Consider the following 24,066-nt stretch of genomic DNA (forward strand, 5'->3'; position numbering starts at 1 on the left):
GTTCAACCGAATTTCCTAGTTTCCATACTCTAGAACCCTACTAGTATGATACTACCAAATCTCCTTGGCCTTAGTGAAATTGTGGTCAACAAACAGTGCGGCGGAGAATAAGGTCTAAAGGTGCTAGATTCAACAAATGAATTTGGAAAAAAATAATCCTAATTTCTTCAATTGATACAACCAATTTAAAGTTTTCTATTAATTATTTGAAACTTACTTCTTTCCGATGTTCCTGTAAGCCTGGTGAACGATCATAACGTTATAATAATTAATAAAATCTATAGTATATTTCAATTTATGACTGTTGGATTTAACTGTAAAGAAAATGAAACTGATTTGGACTAAGTATTGGAGAAACTGGATTATTGCATAAAAATATCCACTAGAAAAGCCTTGGAAAGGTGTAATAGAGACACCACATTAATATAAGCTGTCCTTTTAATTAATACTCGCAACTCTTGTAGTGGAAGGAGTCGATTAATGTGAACATCTATGCAAGGACTTAATTTATTAAGAGATGTGCACTTTAGTGCAAGGACACCTAACATGGTGCAGTGAACGTGCGCTTTAATAAGTGACGTTAATGATAACATGAGAGGTGAACTCATTCCAAGCAAATTTACCTTTTTCTTTTCCTTTTTATTTACATATATACAGGGTATCCGGTGAGAAAAGTCAAAGATTTTGAGAGGTGATAGAGGAGGTCATTCTAAGCAAAAATGCTTATGTGAACATAGGGTCTATTCCCCCTCGTTACCGAGATAGGGTGGGGATAACTTTTTTGTCTCTTGCACTTGCCGATTTTCGTTTGAAACATTCTAGCACACCATGTTATTTGGATTATGTTACATATTATACCTCGTTTGAAAGCTAATAAAGCAGGCTTGCAGATAGTATACAAATTGTCCCAGTATTACATACGAGAGGGAACTAAAGGAGGGATTTTTCGAATTTCCCTATAAAATTCCCATTTTAAAACAATTTTGCACTGTTCTCTAGTGGAAACACTGTCGCTATAGGAACAGTACCTGATTAGATGAAACTGATACGGTATACCAAAGATCCAGGTGAAGTGTCAAGTTTTTAGCTTCATTAGAAGCCGTAAAAAAAAAATAAATAAAAGCATTCTTCGTAACTCCTTACTCTAATAACATAATGTTCGAACTTTCCATAGATGACAATGGTTACGAATATTAATAAACGAACATTTTTATGCAAAATTGGAGAAACAATACTATTCCCTAAGATGCGAGAGCTCTACAATTCTATGGGGGAATACTAATTACAGTTCTGAACAACAGATGACAGTGAAACGAATTAAAGTTTTAGTACAACATACTGTACCAAAAGTCCATTACAATAATTACTTCTAATATATAAACAATAGTTACTTCTAATGCATACAGATACAGACGCAACCCTACTAGCGTGAACTTTCAACGTAATTATTTTGCGCGTGCAGCAAATGTTCAATCATATCACCATCCTCCTTAATGCAACTTGCACTGCACGTCAGTACATGCAGTGTTGCCCGTTAGATATCTTCTCGGCGCACTTTGACGGTGTTGAATATCTCTAGTATGGGGCATAACATTGGCAACGGGATTGAATTTAAACGGAATTGGGCATAACAGTTCCAACGTCTCTGCTGGGTGTACGTGAGACAAGCAAAATGTTTGTGTGCATTAGAAGTAATTATTTGATTTCGACAAGCCTGTTGCAATGCACATTCAAAGGTAGTATCTTGTATAAAAAATTTAATTCAAGTTTCACTGTCATCTGTTGTTCAGAACTGTAATAAATGTTATCGTATAGAAATGTAGAGCTCTCGTATATTAGGGAATAGTATTGTTTTTCCAATTCTGCATAAAAACGTTCGTTTATTAATATTCGTAACCATTGTCATCTATGGAAAGTTCGAACATTGTTATGTTATTAGAGTAAGGAGTTAGGAAGAATGCTTTTTTTTTTTTACGGCTTCTAATGAAGCTAAAAATTTGACACCTCACCTGGATCTTTGGTATACGGTATCATTTTCGCCTAATCAGATACTGTTCCTATAGTGACAGTGTTTCCACTAAAGAACAGTGCAAAATTGTTTTAAAAAGGGAATTTTATTGGAAAATTCGAAAAAATTCCCTCCGTTACTTCCTCTTTTATGTAATACTGGAACAATTTGTGCACTATTTGCAAGCCTGTTTCATTAGCCTTCAAACGAGGTATAATATGTAACATAATCCAAATAACATGGTGTGCTAGAATGTTTCAAACGAAAATCAGCAAGCGTAAGAGGCAAAAAAGTTACCCCTACTCCTATCTCGGTAACGAGGGGGAATAGACCCTATGTTCACATAAGCATTTTTACTTAGAATGACCTCCCCTATGACCTCCCAAAATCTTTTGACTTTCCTCACCGGACACCCTATATATATAATAAAGAATAGACACCTCACATCGCTTTACAGTTTAGATTGGCTCCCTCGACACCACCTCTTCTCTGTTACAAAGTGGATAGTTTCAAATATTTAGGATCAATATTAACAGACGAAAATCATATTCACGAAGAAATTAAATGTCGGCTAAAAGTAGAGAATTCGTGTTACTATTCGGTTCAAAATCTCTTCTCGTCACGTTGTTCTGTACGGTTGCGAAACATGGTCGCTTACTCTGAAAGAAGAACATAGACTGAAAGTATTTGAGAACAAGATCCTGAGACGAATATTCGGACCCAAGAGGAACGGGAATGGGGAATGGCGGAAATTTCATGACAAGGAACTACATAATTTATACGGTTTACCCAACATTGTTAGGGTCGCCAAGTCTAGGAGGCTTAGATGGGCAGGCCATGTAGCTAGAATGGAAGAAAGTAGAAACGCTTGCAAAGTCTTGGCTGGAAGACCAATCGGAAAACGACCATTAGGAACAGCTAGGCACAGATGGGAGGACAATATTAAGATGGATCTCGCAGAGATAGAAATACAAAGTAGAAACTGGATCCAATTGGTAAGGATAGAAGTCGGTGGAGAGTTTTTGTGAACGCAGCATTGAACCTCCGGGTTCCATAGGCCATAGTGTTAGTTAGTTAGTTTATATATATCAGGGGCGGATCCAGGACCGACTTCTGAGGGGGGCGGTGGGTTGTCATACTGCTACTTTTAAGGGCTCCAAACTTTTGATGTTTTTTTTATATGTAAAATAAGAAATTTTGTTCTTCTGGGGGGGCGATCGCCCCCCTGGATCCGCCCCTGATATATATATTATAGTAAAAGAACTAAATTTGTGGTCTATGGACCCAAAAGTTCAATGTTGCATTCATAAAGCCTCTACAATGACTTCTATCCTTACCCAACTGGATCCAGTTTCTACTTTGTATTACTATTTTCGCGAGATACATCTGGGTCTAGGCCTTCCTAATAGACGTTATCCTATTGAATTTCCAGTCAAAATTTTGAAAGCGTTCCTACTTTCTTTCATTCTCGCTCATGACCTGCCCCTCTGAGCTTCCAAAACTTGATGACCCTAATAATGTTTGGTGAACCGTATAAATTATGTAGTTCCTCGTTACAAAGTTTCCGCAATTCCCCGTTCCCGTTCCTCTTGGGTCCGAATATTCATCTCAGGATTTTGTTCTCAAATACTTTCAGTCTGCACTCTTCCCTTAAAGTAAGTGACCATGTTTCGCAACCATATAGAACAAGCATGATTATCGTTTTGTATATTTTAAGCTTCAAATTCCTTGACGGAATTCGCGACGACAAAAGATTTTGAACTGAATAATAACACGAACTTCTTGCTTTCAGTCGACACAGGATTTTATTTCTTCATGGATATGATTTTGATCCTAGATACTTGAAAGTATCCACTTTATCGAATGTATTATTTGAAGGGTGTGAGGCAAAAACATGGTAACCCACAACTTGAGAAATTAGAGGTTTTCTGCTGCACAATTCATTTTCAACGCCGGAAAGCTGATTTTTCACATAAGACTATATATGAAGGATTAAACGGACAAGGTTAAACGAAGCGGTATGCGTTGCTCTCTATCGGGTGGTACGAAACGCATCAATTTCAAAATTGTGGGATACCATGTTCTTACCTCACCCCCTTCATTTGATACTTTGACGCATCCATAATTTGCAGTATTACGATCCCAGCAAACTTCGATGTATTTAGTTTGTTCTGTATTTACTTCTAAACCTGCAAGCGTTTAATAAGGCCTTAGCATTTCTTCCTGTTTTTTCCTACCGTCTCGTATAAGATTTACACCATCAGCGTACGCCATAAGCTGGTGAATACCATTTAGCTCTAGGCCGTGGTTGCTATCTTTGATTTTCCTTATAGCACACTCCAAATAAAGTTGAATAATAATGTCGACAACGCATCTCCTTGTTTCTGGCTATTCTCGACGTGGAAGCTTGTGAACAAGAATTTTTCTACTCGAACTTTACTTTGGGATTCATTTAAACATGTCTTAATTATTCTAACTAGCTTTTTCGATATTCCAAATTCTGCAAAAACGTTGTACAATATTTCTTTCCTGAAAGATTCGTAAGCGTTTCTAAAATCAATAAATAATTGATGTACCAGGGTATTGCATTCCCATTTCCTTTCGAGTATTTGTCAAATGGTAGATGTCTGATCGATAGTTGATCGACTTCCTTTAAATCCGCCTGATAATCTCCACGAATTTCATTTGCGTATGGGATCAATCTTGCTAATAGAATGTTTAAGAGGATTTTATAGGATATTCACAAAAGAAAAATGTGTCGCTGCTTTGTCGCCTTTCTTTCATGATTCATTCTTTCCATTCCTACTTCTTCAGATAAGGAGAATGAGTTTGTGTATCTTGTTCCAAACTTTTCCCCTCCAGCTGAAATTACTTCAACCGGAACTTCTTCTATACCAGGAGATTTTTGTTTCTTTAAATTCTTTATAGCGATGGTTCTACTATGTGAATTTCCCTTTCCCCACGAACGTTTGTTTCCCCATGGACGTGTTAAGCAAATTGTCATAGAAATCTTTCCATCTACTAAAGATGCCATCTGTATCAGTGAGAATTGTTCCATCATCTCTCTTTAAGGGGATCTTATACCTCTTCGCTTAGGTTTCTACCTCTCCATTTGATAACACGTAAAATTTAATACGGTAATTTCTAACAAAGTATTGCAAGTAATGACTTGAAAGTTTTAATAGAAATGCAGAAAACCCGTATAAATCCAACAACGGTCTCCAATTTATGTTACACGTGTTAGATTAATTGCAATATGTTCTTCAGTAAATTTGGCAACAGATAATAAAAAGTATGCTGTAAAGGGTAGAGGGTGGATTGCTGATCATCTGATTGCTTGTTAGCGGCTTTTAAAAGGACGATCTTACCAGAAACATCATGTTGTCATTCCCACTTCTCAGTGGTTAGAATGGCCTGGACTGGAAGAGCCCAAAACCACTTCTTTCTTTCTTTCACGGTTTGTTTGTTTCTTCCACCCCCTACAGTCACAAGAAGAAAACTTGTTTGGGTGAGCATTTTGGATTAACAGTATAAAATAAACAGTAAAGGACTGAATGATACTACGAACGGATTAAAGGGAGAGGTGCTCTCACCCTTCGAGAATATTTCAATACTTTGAATAATCGAAGTAAGAAACGAGAAATTGCTTAATCTAATAAGAAAAGTTTATTGAAATGTGCAGATCAAAACGCATTTAAAGTGTCACAACACTGTACTCTCCTTCCCTCCCCTTCCTTCCCAATCCCCTTTCGATGGAGTTCTACGGAGATTTAGGAGTTAGATTTCTAGGTGTCGGCATCTATGGCCATGTTAGCGCGTCACATATGAGGGATGACGTCCCTCGGCGATCACACGGAAAGGGAAGAAGGAAAGAATTGAGTACGGAAGGAAGCGGCCTGGGATCTATATCAGGCACCTCCCCGGCATGTGCCTGGTGTGAATGGGATAAACACAGGAAAACCTCATTCAGGATGGCTGACCTGAAAAAGCTTTTTACACTTTCAGGGAAAGGCAGAAAGAAAACCAGGAAAAGGATTACCAATACGTCCGAGTTATGCCAGCTAGGCTAAACGAGGTGGTAATGATCAGAAATGAAGGAAATGGTGGAATGTAAAAAGTAGGAAGAAATACGAGAACCTCGAGAAAACACACACACCCGGTGTTTGTCCAAGGGCGCCGATTTCTCTGTAAATTTGGGGGGCTCATTCAGATGCAGAGGGTTTATATATGAGGATTTCAAGACAAATTGCATTTAAATTTTGCCAAATGTTGTATATTCATAAATACAATAAGGGGCCCACATGAGTTTGGGGGGCCCGGTCCCCCCGGTCCCCCAGTATCGACGCCCTTGTGTTTGTCCACCACAAAGTTTACTTGGCTCGAGCTGAGAACGAACCAAGGGCCCATGCCCTAGAGGTGAACACTCTACCACAGCGCCACTAGGCCCCGACCAAGGATAGAATATCTAGATGCAGTTACGAAGAAGAGATCTTATTAAATTATAAAATAGTTCTCCCAAGGGAGAGAAAAGTTTTAAAATTTCCATGTTTCTCACCAACCTGTGGTTGAGGTGATGAAGATTATTATTATTATTATTATTATTATTATTATTATTATTATTATTATTATTATTATTATTATTATTATTATTATTATTGTTATTGTTATTATTATTATTATTATTATTATTATTATTATTATTATTATTATTATTATTATTATCACCGAGGATGTCATTCCGGGTTTCCTCTTATAAAAATATACACACACTATTTCCAACTGTAGTTACCTTACTTTTTACAAATTGGTCTAATTCAATATTGGTATAAATAGTAGTAGTCTTCAAGCTACATATATGAGTTCTTTCACTAGCTGAATAGTGCACGCCCCTTTCTGGCTCACTCGTCACTAGTGATGTGAGGTGGAAAATTTTCCATTTCGGAAAATTTTCCTCTTTATTTTTCCCGAAAATTTTCCGTTCTAAAAATATATCAGTATTCAAGTAACAATTCCTCAGTAATCATAAAATTGATTGAATTCATGTATAGAAATGTTAAAAAGTGAAAGATCGTTTAAAGAATCTGAAAATTTTCATGGCTTAGACAATTTTCAGTGCTATGTAGGAACAAGCGAAACAAGTTTTCATGAATCGAAATATTTTCTGTCTTCTATGGAAAAATTGAAGAACTATTTATGAGTCGGAAAATTTTCGTCATTTTGAAGCAAAAAGTAAAACAACTTTTTCTGAATCGGAAAGTTTTATTGCTTTGTAGAAACAAGTGAAAGGAATATTCATAGATCGGAAAATTTTCATTACGATGTAGAAACAGGTGGAAAAAATTTTTCATAAGCCGAACAATTTTGGATATTATATATAGTGATGTTAGGTGGAAAATTTTCTACTATATTTAAGTGCACATTGAGCTACAAAATTGAATTTCTGTTGAGGAAAGTTGGTTAACAACAAATTATAATTTTCCAATTAGCTTTCGGGAACCGGAAATTTTCTAATATTTCAAGTTGGGAAGTAAAAATTTACATAGTGTTTCTCTTTCCCCCCCCCCTCTGCGAGCTCCTTCGCTGTTGGCATGGGAGACCTGCTTCGATTCCCGGCGGGAGCTCATGCAGTTCGGATTCCAGGTTAATCAGTTGATCCCGTCTCATATAGCATCGCTGTTGAAAGGGACGTTAAATTCAAAATCAACTCAATTCAACTCTCTCTCTCTCTCTATGTTAAGTGCCGAGAACATACATCGAGTTCGTAAATTACAAATATTCCATTCTATTATTTAAAATCTAAATCTATTAAAAGTGATGAATATTTTCCGATTCATAAACACATACTCCACTTATTCGTACATCGTTGGTTAGCCGTAAAATTTATTGGTTATAAATATTGTCTTAAAAAGTTTCATGAAGTGAAAATCTAACGATTCTCCATTTCTTCAAAAAATGTTTCAAAAACTTCAATGCGTTCTTCCCTCAGAATCCATCATTGATTTCACAAAATTATATTTCGTCAGTTATTACGCGTAAAACGAAATTTTCTCATAGCTTTACTACTTTTCTAGATTTACATACTGCAACATTTATAAATAAGTAGAGATAATATAAAGTGCTTACAGTAAATTTTTAACTATCCAAAATTCGAGTTTAAGTAACTCATGAAAACAAATACTGACCATTTTCTGGAAATAAACATGTATTTATTCATATATTCATTCAGAAGAGAAATTAAAATATAACTAATAAGGAAGCTGATTTGTGTAGTAGTTCTTCCAATAAAATAAAAGAAACGTAAAAAGCTCACTATTAGCACTGCGTTCTAAAAGCAACGAGTAATTTAATTTTAATTTACAAAATAAAAAAAACATATTTCTTTTTATACATGTATGTACTTCTTCTATCGAATCGTCATTATTTCCAATACATTTTTATACATAGTAATAGTAGTTTTACAATACAAATATCTACTCTAAGATGTTGATTATACAAAATTAAAATATTGAAATTATGATTTACGAGTGTTAAACACAATAAAATCAAAGCATTTCTTCTTATTTTCTGTTACAAAAATAATCTTCATAAGGAACTTTTATGTAGTTATGTAATTACATAGGCAGGCCTATATATGAAGAAATAGTGGAATTTTCTGTTTTTCAAATAAGTGATATATTCACAAAGGTTTGTTTTCGATTTCTTGTTAAATTTTAAATTTGGAATGGGATATTTGTTCTGTACGAACTCGATGTATGTTCCCTGCACTTCACACAAACACACACACAGAGAGAGAGAGAGAAAGAGAGAGAGAGAGAGAGAGAGAGAGAGAGAGAAACACTGTCTAAATTTTTACTGCCCAACTTGAAATATTAGAAAATTTTATGGTTTCCGAAAGTTAATTGGAAAATTATAATTTGTTGCTGTCTAATTTTCCTCTATAGGAATTGAATTTTATATCTCAATGTGCAGTTAAATATAGTGGAAAATTTTCTACGTAACATCACTATATATAATATTCAAAACTGTCCGGCTTATGAAAGTTTTTCCACTTGTTTCTACATCGCAATGAAAATTTTCCGATCCATGAAAATTCCTTTCACTAGTTTCTACAGAGCAATAAAACTTTCCGTTTCACAAAAAGTTGTTTCAGCTTTTGCTTTAAAATGAAAATCTTTCGACTCATAAAAAGTTTTTCAATTTTTCCGTAGAAGACAGAAAATATTTCGATTCATGAAAACTTGTTTCGCTTGTTCCTACATAGTACTGAAAATTGTCTAAGCCATGAAAATTTTCAGATTCTTTAAACGATCTTTCACTTTTTTTACAATTTGTTTAGAACGGAAAATTTTCCGGAAAAATATAAAAAAAATTCCACCTCACATCACTGCTAAGCAACGATGTAGGAATAAGAGGAATAAGTGGAGTATGTTTTTATGAGTCGAAAAATTTTCATCACTGCTCATCACTATTTAACATTAAATTTCTGATGCTCGAAAGATTTGTATAAGTTTTTCATTTCTAAAATAAACATTACGTAAAAGGTCTATTCAAATTGATATCAAGTTTTTCTGACATTTGCATATTATGTGTATCTTTCTTAATTCACATTACTCACATCACCCCAGAGAACGAACAAATTTTAAAGTTCTGGATTGAACTTCTCTTCCAATACGCTAATAAGCAAATACACGAGGAACAAATTCACGTGACGGTATTCAATTATTGACGATGCGGAGGAGGAGGAGATTTTGTGGACGAGGAAGGAATGTGTGCTACTGCAGAGGCGTCTCAAGTGGTGGGCGACTGCACAGAGCCTTGCATCTTTAGGGACCTCGCAAAGACCAAGGAGCCTAAAATGATTTGGCACTCACTTTTGTCGATGCAACACTAGAAACAATTATGAATTCGGATTTATTTACAGAAAAAAGTACATAACGCTTCAAACTAACTTTTCGTCTATTCGTAGATATAGCCCTATAGCATAGGCGACAGGCGGCGCCGAGTTTGTTTTATGATTGCAATGATCAATGTGTATAACCCTTTCTTTCCTTTAGTACCAATAACATCGTTGAGATTAATTGATTTTGATAAATGTTATTGTAATAAGCAATTAGAAAAACGGGGAAGGGACGACTCTTAAACCATTCTCGCCTAAGGCCTCACCGGAATTAGCTATGATGCTGAGCGAGTGAGATGGTCAAGATCAAGGCTGGAAAGTGAAAGTGTAAGTATAACTAAAAGGCTAAATATGAAACAGAGAAACAAAAGAAGAGGGAAATTATCCTCAACTAGAACTCCTTCGGCACAGTTCCAAGTTCGATTCCCGGTGGGGACACTCGGTCGAAATTGTCTAAAAAGCTTTTTCACGCCAGCCATCCTGAATAAGGTTTTCCTGGGTTTATCTCATTCACAACAGGCAAATACCGGGGTGGTGAATGATATAGAGATCCCAGGCCGCTTCCTTCCGTACCCAATTCTTTCCTTCTTCCCTTTCCGTGTGATCGCCGAGGGACGTCATCCCTTATATGTGACGCGCTAACATGGCCATAGATGCCGACACCCAGAAATCTAACTCATAAATCCCCGTAGAACTCCTTCGGAAGGGGATTGGGAGGGGAAGGAAGGGAAGGAGAATACAGTGCTGTGAGACTTAAAATGCGTTTTGATCTACACACTTCAATAAACTTTTCTTATTAGATTAAGCAATTTTTCGTTTCTTACTCCGATTATTCAAAGTATTGAAATATTCTCGAAGGGTGTGACCGCCCCTCCCTTTAATCCGTTCGTGGTATCATTCTGTCCTTTACTTTTTACTTTTACACTGCTAATCCAAAATGCTCACCCAAACAAGTTTTCTTCTTGTGACTGTAGGGGTGGAAGAAACAAACAAACCGTGAAAGAAAGAAAGAAGTGGTTTTGGGCTCTTCCAGTCCAGGCCATTCTAACCACTGAGAAGTGAGAATGACAACATGATTTTTCTGGTAAGATCGTCCTTTTAAAAACCGCTAACAAGCAAACAGATGATCAGCAATCCCCCCCTCTCCACTTTACAGCATACTTTTTATCATCTGTTGCCAAATTTACTGAAGAACATATTGCAATTAATCTAACGCATGTAACGTAAATTGGAGACCGTGGTTGGATTTATACGGCTTTTCTGTATTTCTATTAAAAACTTCAAGTCATTACATGCAACACTTTGTTAGAAATTACCATATTAAAATTTACGTTAGAAACCTAAGCGAAACCTAAGGTTTAAGAGCGATCCCCTTAAATTATACGCACAAGGTTGGTACCCTTTCTTAAATTGGATGATGCCCTTATACGTCTCGATTTTTTTTACTATTATCTTCAAGTTCATTAATTTTCCCTGTTTCCCCTTCTCCGCTAGTTTAATGCATTCCTGGTCGAACCATGGTTTGTTCCTACGTATTTCCGCGTGCCCCATTTTTCTCTTGCTGAAATTTTACTGCTATCCCTAATTTGAACCTAAGTATCCTCAACACTAGAACTCTCAAAACCTTCTGAAACAGAGAATCTATTCGACACTTCAATCTGGTATTCCCCTCTAGCTTGGTTCTCCTCTGATTTCTTTAAACTAAACCTCTTCGTTTTTAGATGTTGAATATTTCCTTTACTCAATGATAATCTCTCTTGTTGCTACCAGACAGTGATTAGTGTCACACTCAGGTCCTCTGAACGACCGAACATCAATTATGCTAGACTGTCTTTTGTATCTACTAAAACGTGATTAATTTGGTTGTGTGTTCTTTCATCTGGTGAGGTCCATGTGTATTTATGAACATCGTGATGTGGAAATTTTGTACTCTTCACGGTAAGGTTTTTGGATAGGGATGGCCAAAATTTTCCGGAATCCGGATTCCGGAAATTTTGTTTTCCGGAATCGGAAAATTTACTTTCCGGAATACGGAAAAATTCCGGATTTCGGAAAAAATCCGGGATTCGGAAAAATTCCGGAATTCGGAAAAAATCCGGAATTCAGAAAAAATCCGGAATTCGGAAAAATTCCGGAATTCAGAAAAATTTCGGAATTCGGAAAAATTCCGGATATCGGAAAAAATCCGGAATTCAGAAAAAATCCGGAATTCGGAAAAATTTCGGAATTCGGAAAAATTCCGGATATCGGAAAAATCCGGAATTCAGAAAAAATCCGGAATTCGGAAAAAATCCGGAATTCAGAAAAAATGCGACATTCGGAAAAAATCCGGAATTTAGAAAAAATTCGGAATTTTTCCGAAATCCGGATTTTTTCCGATTTTACTTTCCGGATTCCGGAAAGTAAAAATTCTGGAATTGGCCATCCCTAGCTAGTAGCTGTTCAAAGAGAAACAATAATGAATATATATACTGTATTAGTTTCTTGTAGTTGGATATGTCTTTATCACTTACGTAAACAATTGCTACTGCAGTTATTTATTGCTTTATGAGGAAGGTCTTATTTTCACACACAAAAAAGTCTCCGGTATGCCTCAAACATTATCGCGTTCCCACCTGGAGCTGCTCCAAAGCACTGCAAACTATTTTTTAACCAGGCGAAAGGCAGTGACGGAAAAGAAATCTCAACGAATATTCTAATAACATTCGCTTATTGTCAACATACCTACAGTGAGCGCAGAAAGTGTTCGCACACCGTGCATACTTTATATTGAAAACAGCTAGCATGAGAACGGGAGGTGGAAAATATATATATAACCAGAATTAAGACTACACACAGTGATGAAAATTTTCCGGAAAATTTTCCGATTCATAAAAACATACTCCAATTATTCCTACATCGTTGTTTAGCCGTGATGTGAGGTGGAAAATTTTCTTCTATACTTTTCCGGAAAATTTTCCGTTCTTGACAAATATCAGTGATCAAGTTACATTCCTCAGTATTCATAAAATTGATTACATTCATGTATAGAAATGTTAAAAATTGAAAGATTGTTTAAAGGATCTGAAAATTTTCGTGGATCAGTCAATTTTCAGTACTATGTAGGAACAAGTGAAACAATTTTTCATGAATCGAAGAATTGTCTGTTCTACACAGCGATGAAAATTTTCCGGAAAATTTCGAAACGGAAAATTTTCCGATTCATAAAAACATACTCCACTTATTCCTACATCGTTGTTTAGCCGTGATGTGAGGTGGAAAATTTTCTCCTATATTTTTCCGGAAAATTTTCCGTTAACAAAGCAAAAGAAGCAAGTGAAAATACTTTTCATAATTCGGACAGTTTTGGATATTATGTACAGTGATGTTAGGTGGAAAATTTTTCACTACATCCGCTTGTTTCTACATCGTGATGAAAATTTTCCGATCTATGAAAATTCCTTTCACTTGTTTCTACAGAGCAATAAAACTTTCCGATTCACAAAAAGTTGTTTTACTTATTGCTTCAAAATGATGAAAATTTTTCGACTCAAAATGTTCTTCAATTTTTCCATACAAGACACAAAATATTTCGATTTGTGAAACATTGTTTCACTTGTTCCTACATAGTACTGAATATAGTGTAAGCCATGTAAATTTTCAGATTCTTTAAATGATCTTTCACTTTCTAACATTTTTATGCATGATTTCAATCAATTTTATGAATAGTGAGGAACTGTTACTTGATCACTGATATTTGTTAAGAACGGAAAATTTTCCGGAAAAATATAGAAGAAAATTTTCCACCTCATATCACGGCTAAACAACGATATATGAATACGTGGAGTATGTTTTTATGAATCGGAAAATTTTCCGTTTCAAAATTTTCCGGAAAATTTTCATCGCTGTACAGGACAGACAATTCTTCGTTTCATGATAATTGTTTCACTTGTTCCTACATAGTATTGAAAATTGTCTGTCATGAAAATTTTCAGATTCTTTAAACGATCTTTCACTTTTTAACATTTCTATACATAAATTCAATCAATTTTATGAATACTGAGGAATTGTTACTTGATCACTGATATTTGTTACTAACGGAAAATTTTCCGGAAAAATATAGAAGAAAATTTTCCACCGCACATCACGGCTTAACAACGATGTAGGAATAATTGGAGTATGTTTTTATAAATCGGAAAATTTTCCGTTTCAAAATTTTCCTGAAATTTTCGTCACTGTACAGGACAGACAATTCTTCGATTCATGAAAAATTGTTTCACTTGTTCCTACATAGTACTGAAAATTATGTGAGCCATGAAAATTTTCAGATTCTTTAAACGATCTTTCACTTTTTAACATTTTTATACATGATTTCAATCAATTTTATGAATACTGAGGAACTGTTACTTGATTATTGATATTTGTTAAGAACGGAAAATTTTCTGGAAAAGTATAGAAGAAAATTCTCCACCTCACATCACGGCTAAACAACGATGTAGGAATAAGTGGAGTATGCTTTTATGAACCGGAAAATTTTCATCACTGTACAGGACAGACAATTCTTCGATTCATGAAAAATTGTTTCACTTGTTCCTACATAGTACTGAAAATTGTCTGAGCGATGAAAATTTTCAGATTCTTTAAACGATCTTTCATTTTTTTTTTTTACATTTCTGTACATGAATTCAAAAAAAATATGGTTGCTGAGGAATTGTTACTTGATTGCTGATATTTTTTTAGAACGGAAAATTTTCCGGAAAAATATAGCGGAAAATTTTCCACCTCACATCACTAACTACACATTCATACATTTTATTTCTATATACAAGAGAAAGGCCAAACAAACACAATCACTGTTTTGTTCAGAAGAAAAGAGAGAATTCCTTTTTTGTACACGCAAAAAGTCACCGTACACTTATGCTTGAATTAAGGCTTATAAAGTATATTACATTATTTAATATTTTGTGGGATTACCCTGTGCGTTAATGATTGTCTGTAGTCTTCGTGGCATTGATTTCACCTGTAGTAGTTCGTAGTTCTGTAGCTTCGGGACTGATTATGTCCCATTCTTCTTGAATAGCTTTTCTCAGGCCTTCTTTAGTAGAGAAGCTGTGCCTTCTGATTCTTGTCTCCAGAACAGACCATAGATGTTCTATGGGGTTCATGTCTGGGGATTGGGGAGGTGTGCGAAGCTGTTTCAAGGTATTATAGAGTAGCCACAATCGAGTATTTTCCGCTGTATGTTTGGAGTCGTTGTCTTGCTGAACAATAAATTGTTTTCAAGAACCATCTTCTGCGCACTAGTATGGAGATTTTCCTTTAATATGTTAATATACACTTTGTGGATCATCACTCCATCGATAAGGTGGAGACGACCCACTCCTGAGGCACTCATACAACCCCAGACGAGCACGGACCCTCCTCCGTGTCTTACTTTAGGGACGAGATTTTGAGGATTCATCTCTGTATTCACCTTGCGCCATACCACACGCCTCCCATTGGACTCGATAAGATTAAATTTACTTTCGTCCGAAAATATGACCCTATTCCAGAAAGAAGCCTGATCCCTTATCTTTATACTCTTTTTCAAACTTTAGTCTCTTTATACGATTTGTCTTGTTCACCCAGAACATTTTCCTGGCTATCCGACCATGATACCCTGCAAATATTCCGCACTGTACTGGCTGATACTTTAACACCGCGTGTTTCCAGATCCGTTGCCAATATCACAGCCAGATCCACAGCACTATTTTCGGAACCTTTTTTCTTTCCCTAATAATGTAACGTTTATCTTGTTCACTCAACACTCTTGGCTTCCCAGTTTTTTTTTTTTCACACAGTGATAGAAACATTATACATCGCAATTATTGTTTGTACTGTTGAACGAGGTCTGTCTGCAAGGTTTGCTATCTTTCTCAAAGACTTACCCTTCTTATGCAATTTAATAATTACTTTTCTTGTCTCCTCAGTTGTTTCTGTTCGGTTGCTTCCCAGTTTGACAGCCCACTGTGCAGTTTTTTCACTCCTATTCACAACTAAACTCATTCTGTTACTCGTCATGTTATACAGAGGTGTATACTCAGGTGAATACTAGTGAACCCCAGTTGTGGTATCTTTGTTTCGTATTCATACGTCAGGTGTACGATTACTTTTTGCGTCTACTCTGTACACTTTCTACGGTATTTATTTACTTTCTGACCATTAAACTTGTCTTTGTGGTTGTTTATTGATATATTCATAAAGCTTAGTTTTCATTATTCATATTGTGTGTGTTATTACACTTTTTAAATTTTCTGTTTCTTTTTCGCAGGCATTCTCGTTTCAATAGCATAGGTGTACGAACACTTTCTGCGGTCACTGTATGTACAGTAAATACAAATTTATAATTTTTGACTTTACGAAGTATACAATGTAATTGTTCAATAATTAACATAAGCAGGCATTCATTAATTTATATTAATATAATAAAAAACTAATAAGCGGGTGATTGATGACTCAGTAGTAGAGTTTTCATCTATGGTATTCTAACCCAGGACATGTGGGTTTTCGATGGCTAATTTTGTGTTCGAAAATTTTCTCGGTGGTAGGCCTACTCTTGGTTCCCTTTCTTGTATTTGTTCCATCATCACTCATTAACGAGTTTAGTTTATCAAAACTCTATAGCCATATATTCATTCTGTCCGTCAGTGAAACAAACAGTCTCAAGAACTATCTGATGGATTACCATCAATTTTGGCCACGATGTACAGAATCAATAGTTAAGAATCGAGTTCCCTGATGAACGTAATATTCAAACCGGAAGCGGTACGAATCAACCATTTCCGGTTTTAACGTTAATCATTGTATAGTAAATATGGCAATAAATAGCGAGAAGCGGTTTCCAGTAATCGACATATAAAACATTCGTGTAGATAGAATGTTACCCAATTTGTGCATCTGCTGAAAATAATGAGCTTAGGTATTTAGAGAGCATTTTCCGCTTTAGAAAATGTGTGCTTGGTAAAGAATGTAGAGAATTAGCTGAGTCAGGCACGTAGCTAGAATATGGTAATAGGAAAGGGGGGGTCTGTCACGAAATACTGTGGTTATTTACCAGGGGCTCAATCATTCTAAACTATTTTATTGGCAACATATATTGGTTTGTTTAGCCAAGATTTCTAATGGGGGGGATGATATGAAATACTGTGGTTACACACCAGAGGCTCGATCAATGTAAATATTTTACTGACAACATACCCATATTGATTGGTTAGGACAATAAAATGAGAATATATTAGTATTTTAATAAGAAGCTATGAAGAAATCTCGAGTAAAAGAATATACAAAAGTATTGAAAAAGATATAGTCTTCCGAGGTCATTCGAACGGGACGAGAATTTTGCGTCTGGGAAATTTGCGCCCTACCTCAAGAACAGGGAAAATTGCGCCTGCGATGTACCTCCACCGGGAAGTTTGAGCCCTGCGAAATAAAAGAACCTATTGGAGCTTACGCATTTGCTCGGAGGGGCTGACATTACAGCATAAACAATCCTCCCCCCACAACCATGCCATTTGTGATTTATTTTCATTGTGGCTATATAAGGGGAGAATAAACTTCAATATAAGCCAAAAGAACACAACGGATCAACGCAATCACTGCTTCTTCCAGAGATGATTTTGGGGAACACTGGCCTCCCCAGAGCTCTCAGAGTGCCCCCTCGGAGGAGACCAAAATAATACATCTATAATATAATAATAAATAGAATAGTATCAGCAGTGACCCCCCTCCGGAATACTAAGTGTGCTCCCCGGAACATTTTTTCTGAAAGAACGACTGAACGCAATTGTGTGTTTGAAGTGTAATTCCAGCAAGTAAACACACTGTACATAGTTTTCTTGATAATATTACTGAACTGATTTTACATTCACTTTAAATTTTCTTTTCTATATTTTGTGTCCTGAAAAGCCAAACAACTCGCAAGGATTGTGAACAGAGATATCTGGGTAGAGCCAAACAGCCTTTTGTAGATTAAATTATACTCTTTGATTATATTAATAAATAATTATATATCAGTCATTTATACTTTTATTGTAAATTTTGTAGTATAATGAAAAATTGTATTTGTATGGATTGCCCTTTAGTGAGCTAAAATTGTATTTTTTTTTTTTTTTTTATTTGTTCGGAATATTATAACGGATGGAGTAACTCACTGAGATGAGAAGCAAGCCTAGTTCAAGTGTGAGTGGAGGTTACTTTACACAATACAAAAATAAGTTGAATTGTAGGGCGCTAACATCCCAGTGCAAATATATAGCCGGCGCATTTTCTCCTCTTTTTGGGGTAGGACGCAAACATCCCAGTGCAAATATATTAAGGGCGCATTTTTTCCTATTTTTGTGGTAGGGCGCAAATTTCCCGGGCGCAAAATTCTCGCATTCAAGGAAAATATAATGTCCGTGAAGTTGACAAGCCACATATGTCAGACTCCAATTTCGACTTTAAACGTCGCTAGTGCTACGTTAGTGTTCGATAGTGATGCAAATCGTTAGTACTCCACAGATAACGTGTGCTTTTTAAATAATGGATATAAGTCTTCTAACTGCATGCCAACACGCCCACTTCTAAGAATCATCTCAAAAAGAGGTTAACCGTTAGAGCAAGTAAGTGCTCATTAGTGCCATTAACATTAACGTTAATGCCTCCATCGTACGACCCTTTGAGTAATAATAACACCACGCTCTTTGCTATAGGGTCTCAATGCGTCTCTCTCGCGAACATTCTGACGTGCCCAAGTTAGTTACTTTTTTTTGCAACTATTGTTTATCTGTTATTGTTTATTGTTTATTGCTAGTCTGCAGAGTAGTCCTTACATTAATATGCCATTGTCCTTGATAATCATTGCGTATTTACAAGCAGTTTGTTATTACTGTTAGAAGATATCAAAAAACAACAGACAAAATCTACTACTTAACGGTTCATATTTTTCTTTTACAGAACATAAACGATTAATAATAATAATAATAATAATAATAATAATAATAATAATAATAATAATAATAATAATAATAATAATAATAATAAGACTATTCCAGCATAAAAGTTATCAATTGCATCACACTGGCAACAAGCGACGCATATTTTAACTTCATAAAAATTCGTTTCTCACGATTTTCTGGAAAACTACGTATGATAACATCTTCATTATGTCAAGTTGTTTATCTCAGTGTGATATATATCTTACCTCTGGACAATATCACAGTAAAACAAAAATTAAATATTAGGAGTACATCGTAGTTTTGGACTACATCTCATTAACCATGGAAAGATTGATTAGTGTATACTTTAGGATGTAAGTTTCTGCTTAACTTGCATCATACATTCTTAGGATTACAAAAAGGAAATTTGTTCGTTTGGATTTGAAAATTCTTAGGATTACAAAAAGAAAAAATAATTTTTCCGAATTCCGGAATTTTTCTGAATTCCGGATTTTTTCCGAAATGCGGAAATTTTCCGAATTCCGGAATTTTCCGATTTTACTTTCCGGATTCCGTAAAGTAAAAATTCCGGAATTGGCCATCCCTATTTTTGGATGTTGCTAAGGTCATGATTCTAACGCCGTTGTGATTACTTTCGTCATGCAGACTTTCTTTCTCTTTCGCATAGAAATCCCTTAATTGAATTTTCATATGGCATCGCAGGAGTTTAACAAATACCTGTTCTACTACTTCTTCGTAAACACTGTCTTTTTATATATCGTCATCCTTATTTTCTGTTGGGGCATGCACATTGAAAACAATAATATCACACCACCAACCTTAAGAGTAATAAATGGAAGTCTGTCATTAACAAATTCAACCTGTTTAATTGCTGGTATTAAACAAATTGAAATTAAAATGCTATTTGTGTAGTCATATACAGAATCAAATTGCAAAAGTTTACAATTATTACTAGAAATTAATGCTGTCTATTATTTCGAGCATTTTAAAAGCACATAGTTTCTAATGTATTGACATTCCACTTCTTATCGATAGTATGAAATGTTGTAAAAAGCTGTAAATTTCCATAACTGTTCTCCGAGTGGATTTCTATACAACCAAAGTAGTTTTGTGAAGTTTTAGTCCAAAAAAGGTTCTTGAAAACAGTTCTTATTAGTAAAAGAATACATAATGATCATTTTTAGATATAGCAATGGTCTGTCCAAGCAGCTTGATAAAAATTCAGCATAGCATAACAACAAAAGCTGCTTCCTTTGTACTAATGGTACACCCCTTGGTACACATTTGGTATGGTGAATGTAGGGGGTGCCGAAATTTCTAGCTACGGCTCTGTTGATATATAATCTTAAAACAAAATAATCGGGAACTTATTTACCAATCCAAGATATTTCATTTTCAGTTGCGTTGATGTGACTTTCTGGAAGTTTTAGTTGCGGGAGAAGAATTGCAGAGTATGCAAAGCCGCATCCCATAGATACATATAACATCATGGCAATACAACTGGCTAAAACCTAGATAAAAAGAATAGAGAAAATTAAGTTAGAGGAAATTATCAGGCCAGTATTCAGGTGCTCATTTGTTTGATTTTTAAATTATTTTCTCAAGTGTATCCCCAAATAGACTAAGCATAACTTATTACTTTTCCACTTTCAATTTGAAGAAACCATTTAGAAATAATACCTAAGACAATTGAATAGGATAACGAACAACTTTATGTAAAAACTTATTCAGTGGAATTAAATTTTAAATTATAAATTTAAATGTTGTTCTGTGGATTTCATTGGAACTTGGAATATTAAGAAATTAAACTTTAATTTGAATGACACATCCCAGAGTAGAATAGAAAAGTAGAGTAGAATATCAGTTTGCTTTATTTATGAGGTCGCTGAGATAAGTTAATAGAAAAAAAAGTAATATATGAGGAAGTAGGTAACAAAGACATGAAAGAAGAAGTGATGAAGATAGTACAAAAAGGGAAAAAAGAAGGGATTAAAAAATTGATAAATGAAAAAGGAAGGATTCCTATCAGGAAAGGTTTTCCAAAAATACATAAGAAAGAAATTAAGCTAAGACCAGTAATGGACTGCAGAGATAACTATTTTGAGCCACTAGAAGAAAAATTAAGAGAGATAATGGATGAAATCAGAGAATAACAAGAGACATACAGAATTAAGAACATGGAAGAATTGAAGAAGAAGCTAGATCATATTAAGTGGAATCAAGAGAACATGTTAATGTTTAGTGTAGATGTTAAAGCCATGTTCACAAGTACAAAAATAGATTATGTTTTAAGGGCGATAGAAGAAGAAATGGAAGTGAAAGTTAGAGGTCAATGGAAAAAAGAAAAAGTTATAAGAGCGCTTAAGACGTTATGGGAAAATAGCTACTGTATAATTGGAGAAAGACTAGTAAGGACAAAAGAAGGTCTAAGTATTGGATCCAAGCTGAGTCCAGTTTTAGCGGAAATAGTGATGAATAAGTGGAAGAAAAAAGTAACAAAAGAAGCAAAGGGAAAGTTAATCTTCTTTAGCAGGTATGCAGATGATTGTTTAGGCATATGGACAGGGAATAGAGATCAACAGGAGGAATATGTTGAACTCATAGAAGATGAAAAAGGTATAAGGTTAGAATTAGAAGTAGAAGAAAACAAATCCATCAATTTTATGGATATGAAGATAGAGAAGAAAGGTGAGAAAGTAATTACCAGTTGGTATCAAAAAACGTGTTGGGCAGGTATTTATTGTCACTGGAGAAGTGATGTAGACAAAGAAACTAAAAAGAATTTAATTAGGAACATGGAAAGGAGGATACAGAACATCAATACTGAAGAAGAGGGAAAGAAGAAAGATTTGGAAAATTTCTATAAACAACTTGAAAATAATGGATATCGGATAGAACAGATAAAAGGAAAGAAAAAGAAGAAAATATAAAAAAGAAAGAAGAGGAAGAAAATAAGAAGTGGTATGGAATTCAGAGCATAGGAGAAAAGACGGAAGTGCTAAAGAAGTTATTAAGAGAAGGAGGTATTAAGATATATAGAAAAGGAGGAGAAACGTTGTTGAGGTGTATAAGGGAGAAAAAGAAAAGGAGGGAAAGCAATTTAGAGGAAGAAGAAGAAGGAGTTATCTATGAAGTGAAATGTAGTGAGTGTGACATGAAATACATAGGGGAGACGGGAAAAAGGCTCATGGACAGATTGAAACAACATAAAGATGATGTTCGAATGAAAAGAGAAAATAATGCTATTTACAAACATGTGAAAAAAACGAGACATAGGATAGATTGGGAAGGGGCTAGAGGTTTAGAAAGAGAGAAAAGAAAGATTATTAGGAAGTGGAAGGAAGCGAGAAGAATAAAGAAAGAACAAGAGGAGAACTTAATGAACTGGACAAGGGGTATAAATATACATGAGCAATGGGAGAAATTATTAGAAGTGATAGAAAAGAAAAATGCATAAAGGCTATTAATGTATTTTGAATATTTCCAAATTTCTGTTATTTGATTTTATTTTATATAAAGATCAATAGAATTGTAAAAAATTGCATTGAAAATTAACATGTATTAACAATGTAATTTATTAAAATATAAAGATCAATAGAATTGTAAAAAATTGCATTGAAAATTAACATGTATTAACAATGTAATTTATTAAAATATATTTGACATTTTTTTACAGAAAGATAAACAGTAAATTCTGAACAGTCAGTTATAAAAGGAAAACTTCTAATAATTTTCCAGGAGGCAATGTACCTAAAATGGAAGCCACATTTCCTCTCTGAACTGCTATGCTGATACGTTGTATCAGAAAAGTAGTAGCCTGCTTGTCACCAGTAAGGTGTGGAATACGGTGGCCTGCTTCTTTGATGAAATTGAGCCCTTCGAGGCCCCAAATGCCGCTCGATTCAATGGCTACAGGCACGAACATGTATCTATCGAACAGATCTTTATATTTTCTTCTTTTCTCGCATTCTCTGCGGGCTGCAATACCTCCTTCTCGAGATGAAGAAAGAGTGAGATTAGATGACGCGAAAGTGTCAGAGCAGGTGAAATCCCAGAGAAGAATACTTCCCCTCTTCCATGGTACCAGCGTCATGCCATCTGGTCTTTTGGCATCAGATTTGTTATACCCCACAGGTTCACGAACAGATGGAACTTCTGCCGATGTGAGTGCTCTCTAGATAATGTTATTCACGTTTGAATGCCTCACATGTCTTCCGGAGCTACTTATACAAGACAGACCGTGTAGACCATCTGATTGACTGATGCACCACATTTAGAGCAGTTGTGTGATTCACAGATGTCTACTCCTGGGCGAAATGCAACTGCAATACGAAAACTTCCGTTTGGAAGGTGCAGTCCTAGGGTGTGTGAAGGTAATGCCTGTAGCCAAGCACCTGAAATTGATAATGAGGAGGCGAGAAGTCTAGCCTTATCCTCTTAACTCTCTGCTTCTTGTAATAACACTGATTGATATAATTTGATGATTGGCTTGTCCCAAATTGATTGTGAACTTCTGCCCGTTATTTCAGGAGGGCTTAAACTAACTAGGTTAGACCATTCAGATATGCAGTCTTGGACATCGGATTCTATGTGAGGCTCATTCAGTTGGTTGAGGAGTATCTCAATGGTAAGCCGGGAGCCATAGAACGACGCTAAAAATGAAGGATACGCCAAATCTACAACCCGACGAATACCAAGACCTCCAGAATCAACTGGAAGGGAGGCCTGTATCCATGCGTTGATATTTAGGTTACAGTTGAGTAACGATTCCAGTCCACATTTCAGAACGGTGTCAAACTTCTCTAGTAAATCGACTTCACGCCAAGAAGTAGATCAGCGTAAAAAAAAAAAAAATATATTATTCTTGGTATGGAGAACGACGCACGAAGGAGATAAAAAGCTGAATGTGCGGAGACTAGAGCCAGATGTGACAAGAAAAAATCTAACTTTTTAGTTTTCTCGACTAACAAATTACGTGTTGCCTCAGGTGAAAGGGCTGCACCAAGTAGAAAGGCTGACGAGGTTGTGATAAGTTGTATTCCCGGTGCTGAATTTTTAAATTGTGAATATAACACTTCTATTTGATCTTGCGAAATTCCTAAAAATCCTACTTCACACTTCATAAAATTTAAGTGTAGTCCGATGTCTGCTGCCATAGTTTGAATATTGCGTAGTTCACTTATAACTGTGTCAGGATCTCCTGCTAT

The 24,066-nt window shown here is 35.4% G+C and overlaps 1 protein-coding gene across 4 annotated transcripts in view; it reads right to left on the reverse strand.

Moving 5' to 3' along the window:
• Positions 1-24,066, reverse strand: part of LOC145671241 (ciliogenesis-associated TTC17-interacting protein-like) — a 527,666-nt gene that overhangs the window by 406,301 nt on the left and 97,299 nt on the right. For 3 of the 4 annotated variants that reach the window (XM_081740150.1, XM_081740147.1, XM_081740146.1), the window contains exon 3: positions 20,235-20,370. The exons of the other annotated variant lie outside the window; for it this stretch is intronic. In XM_081740150.1, coding sequence (XP_081596276.1) covers positions 20,235-20,370 — 136 coding nt within the window. The remainder of the gene's footprint in view (positions 1-20,234; positions 20,371-24,066) is intronic. 4 annotated transcript variants of the gene reach the window in all.

Source organism: Thermobia domestica, chromosome 15, assembly GCF_964235325.1.
Source record: "Thermobia domestica chromosome 15, izTheDome1.hap1.1, whole genome shotgun sequence".
Classification (NCBI taxonomy): Eukaryota; Metazoa; Arthropoda; class Insecta; order Zygentoma; family Lepismatidae; genus Thermobia; species Thermobia domestica.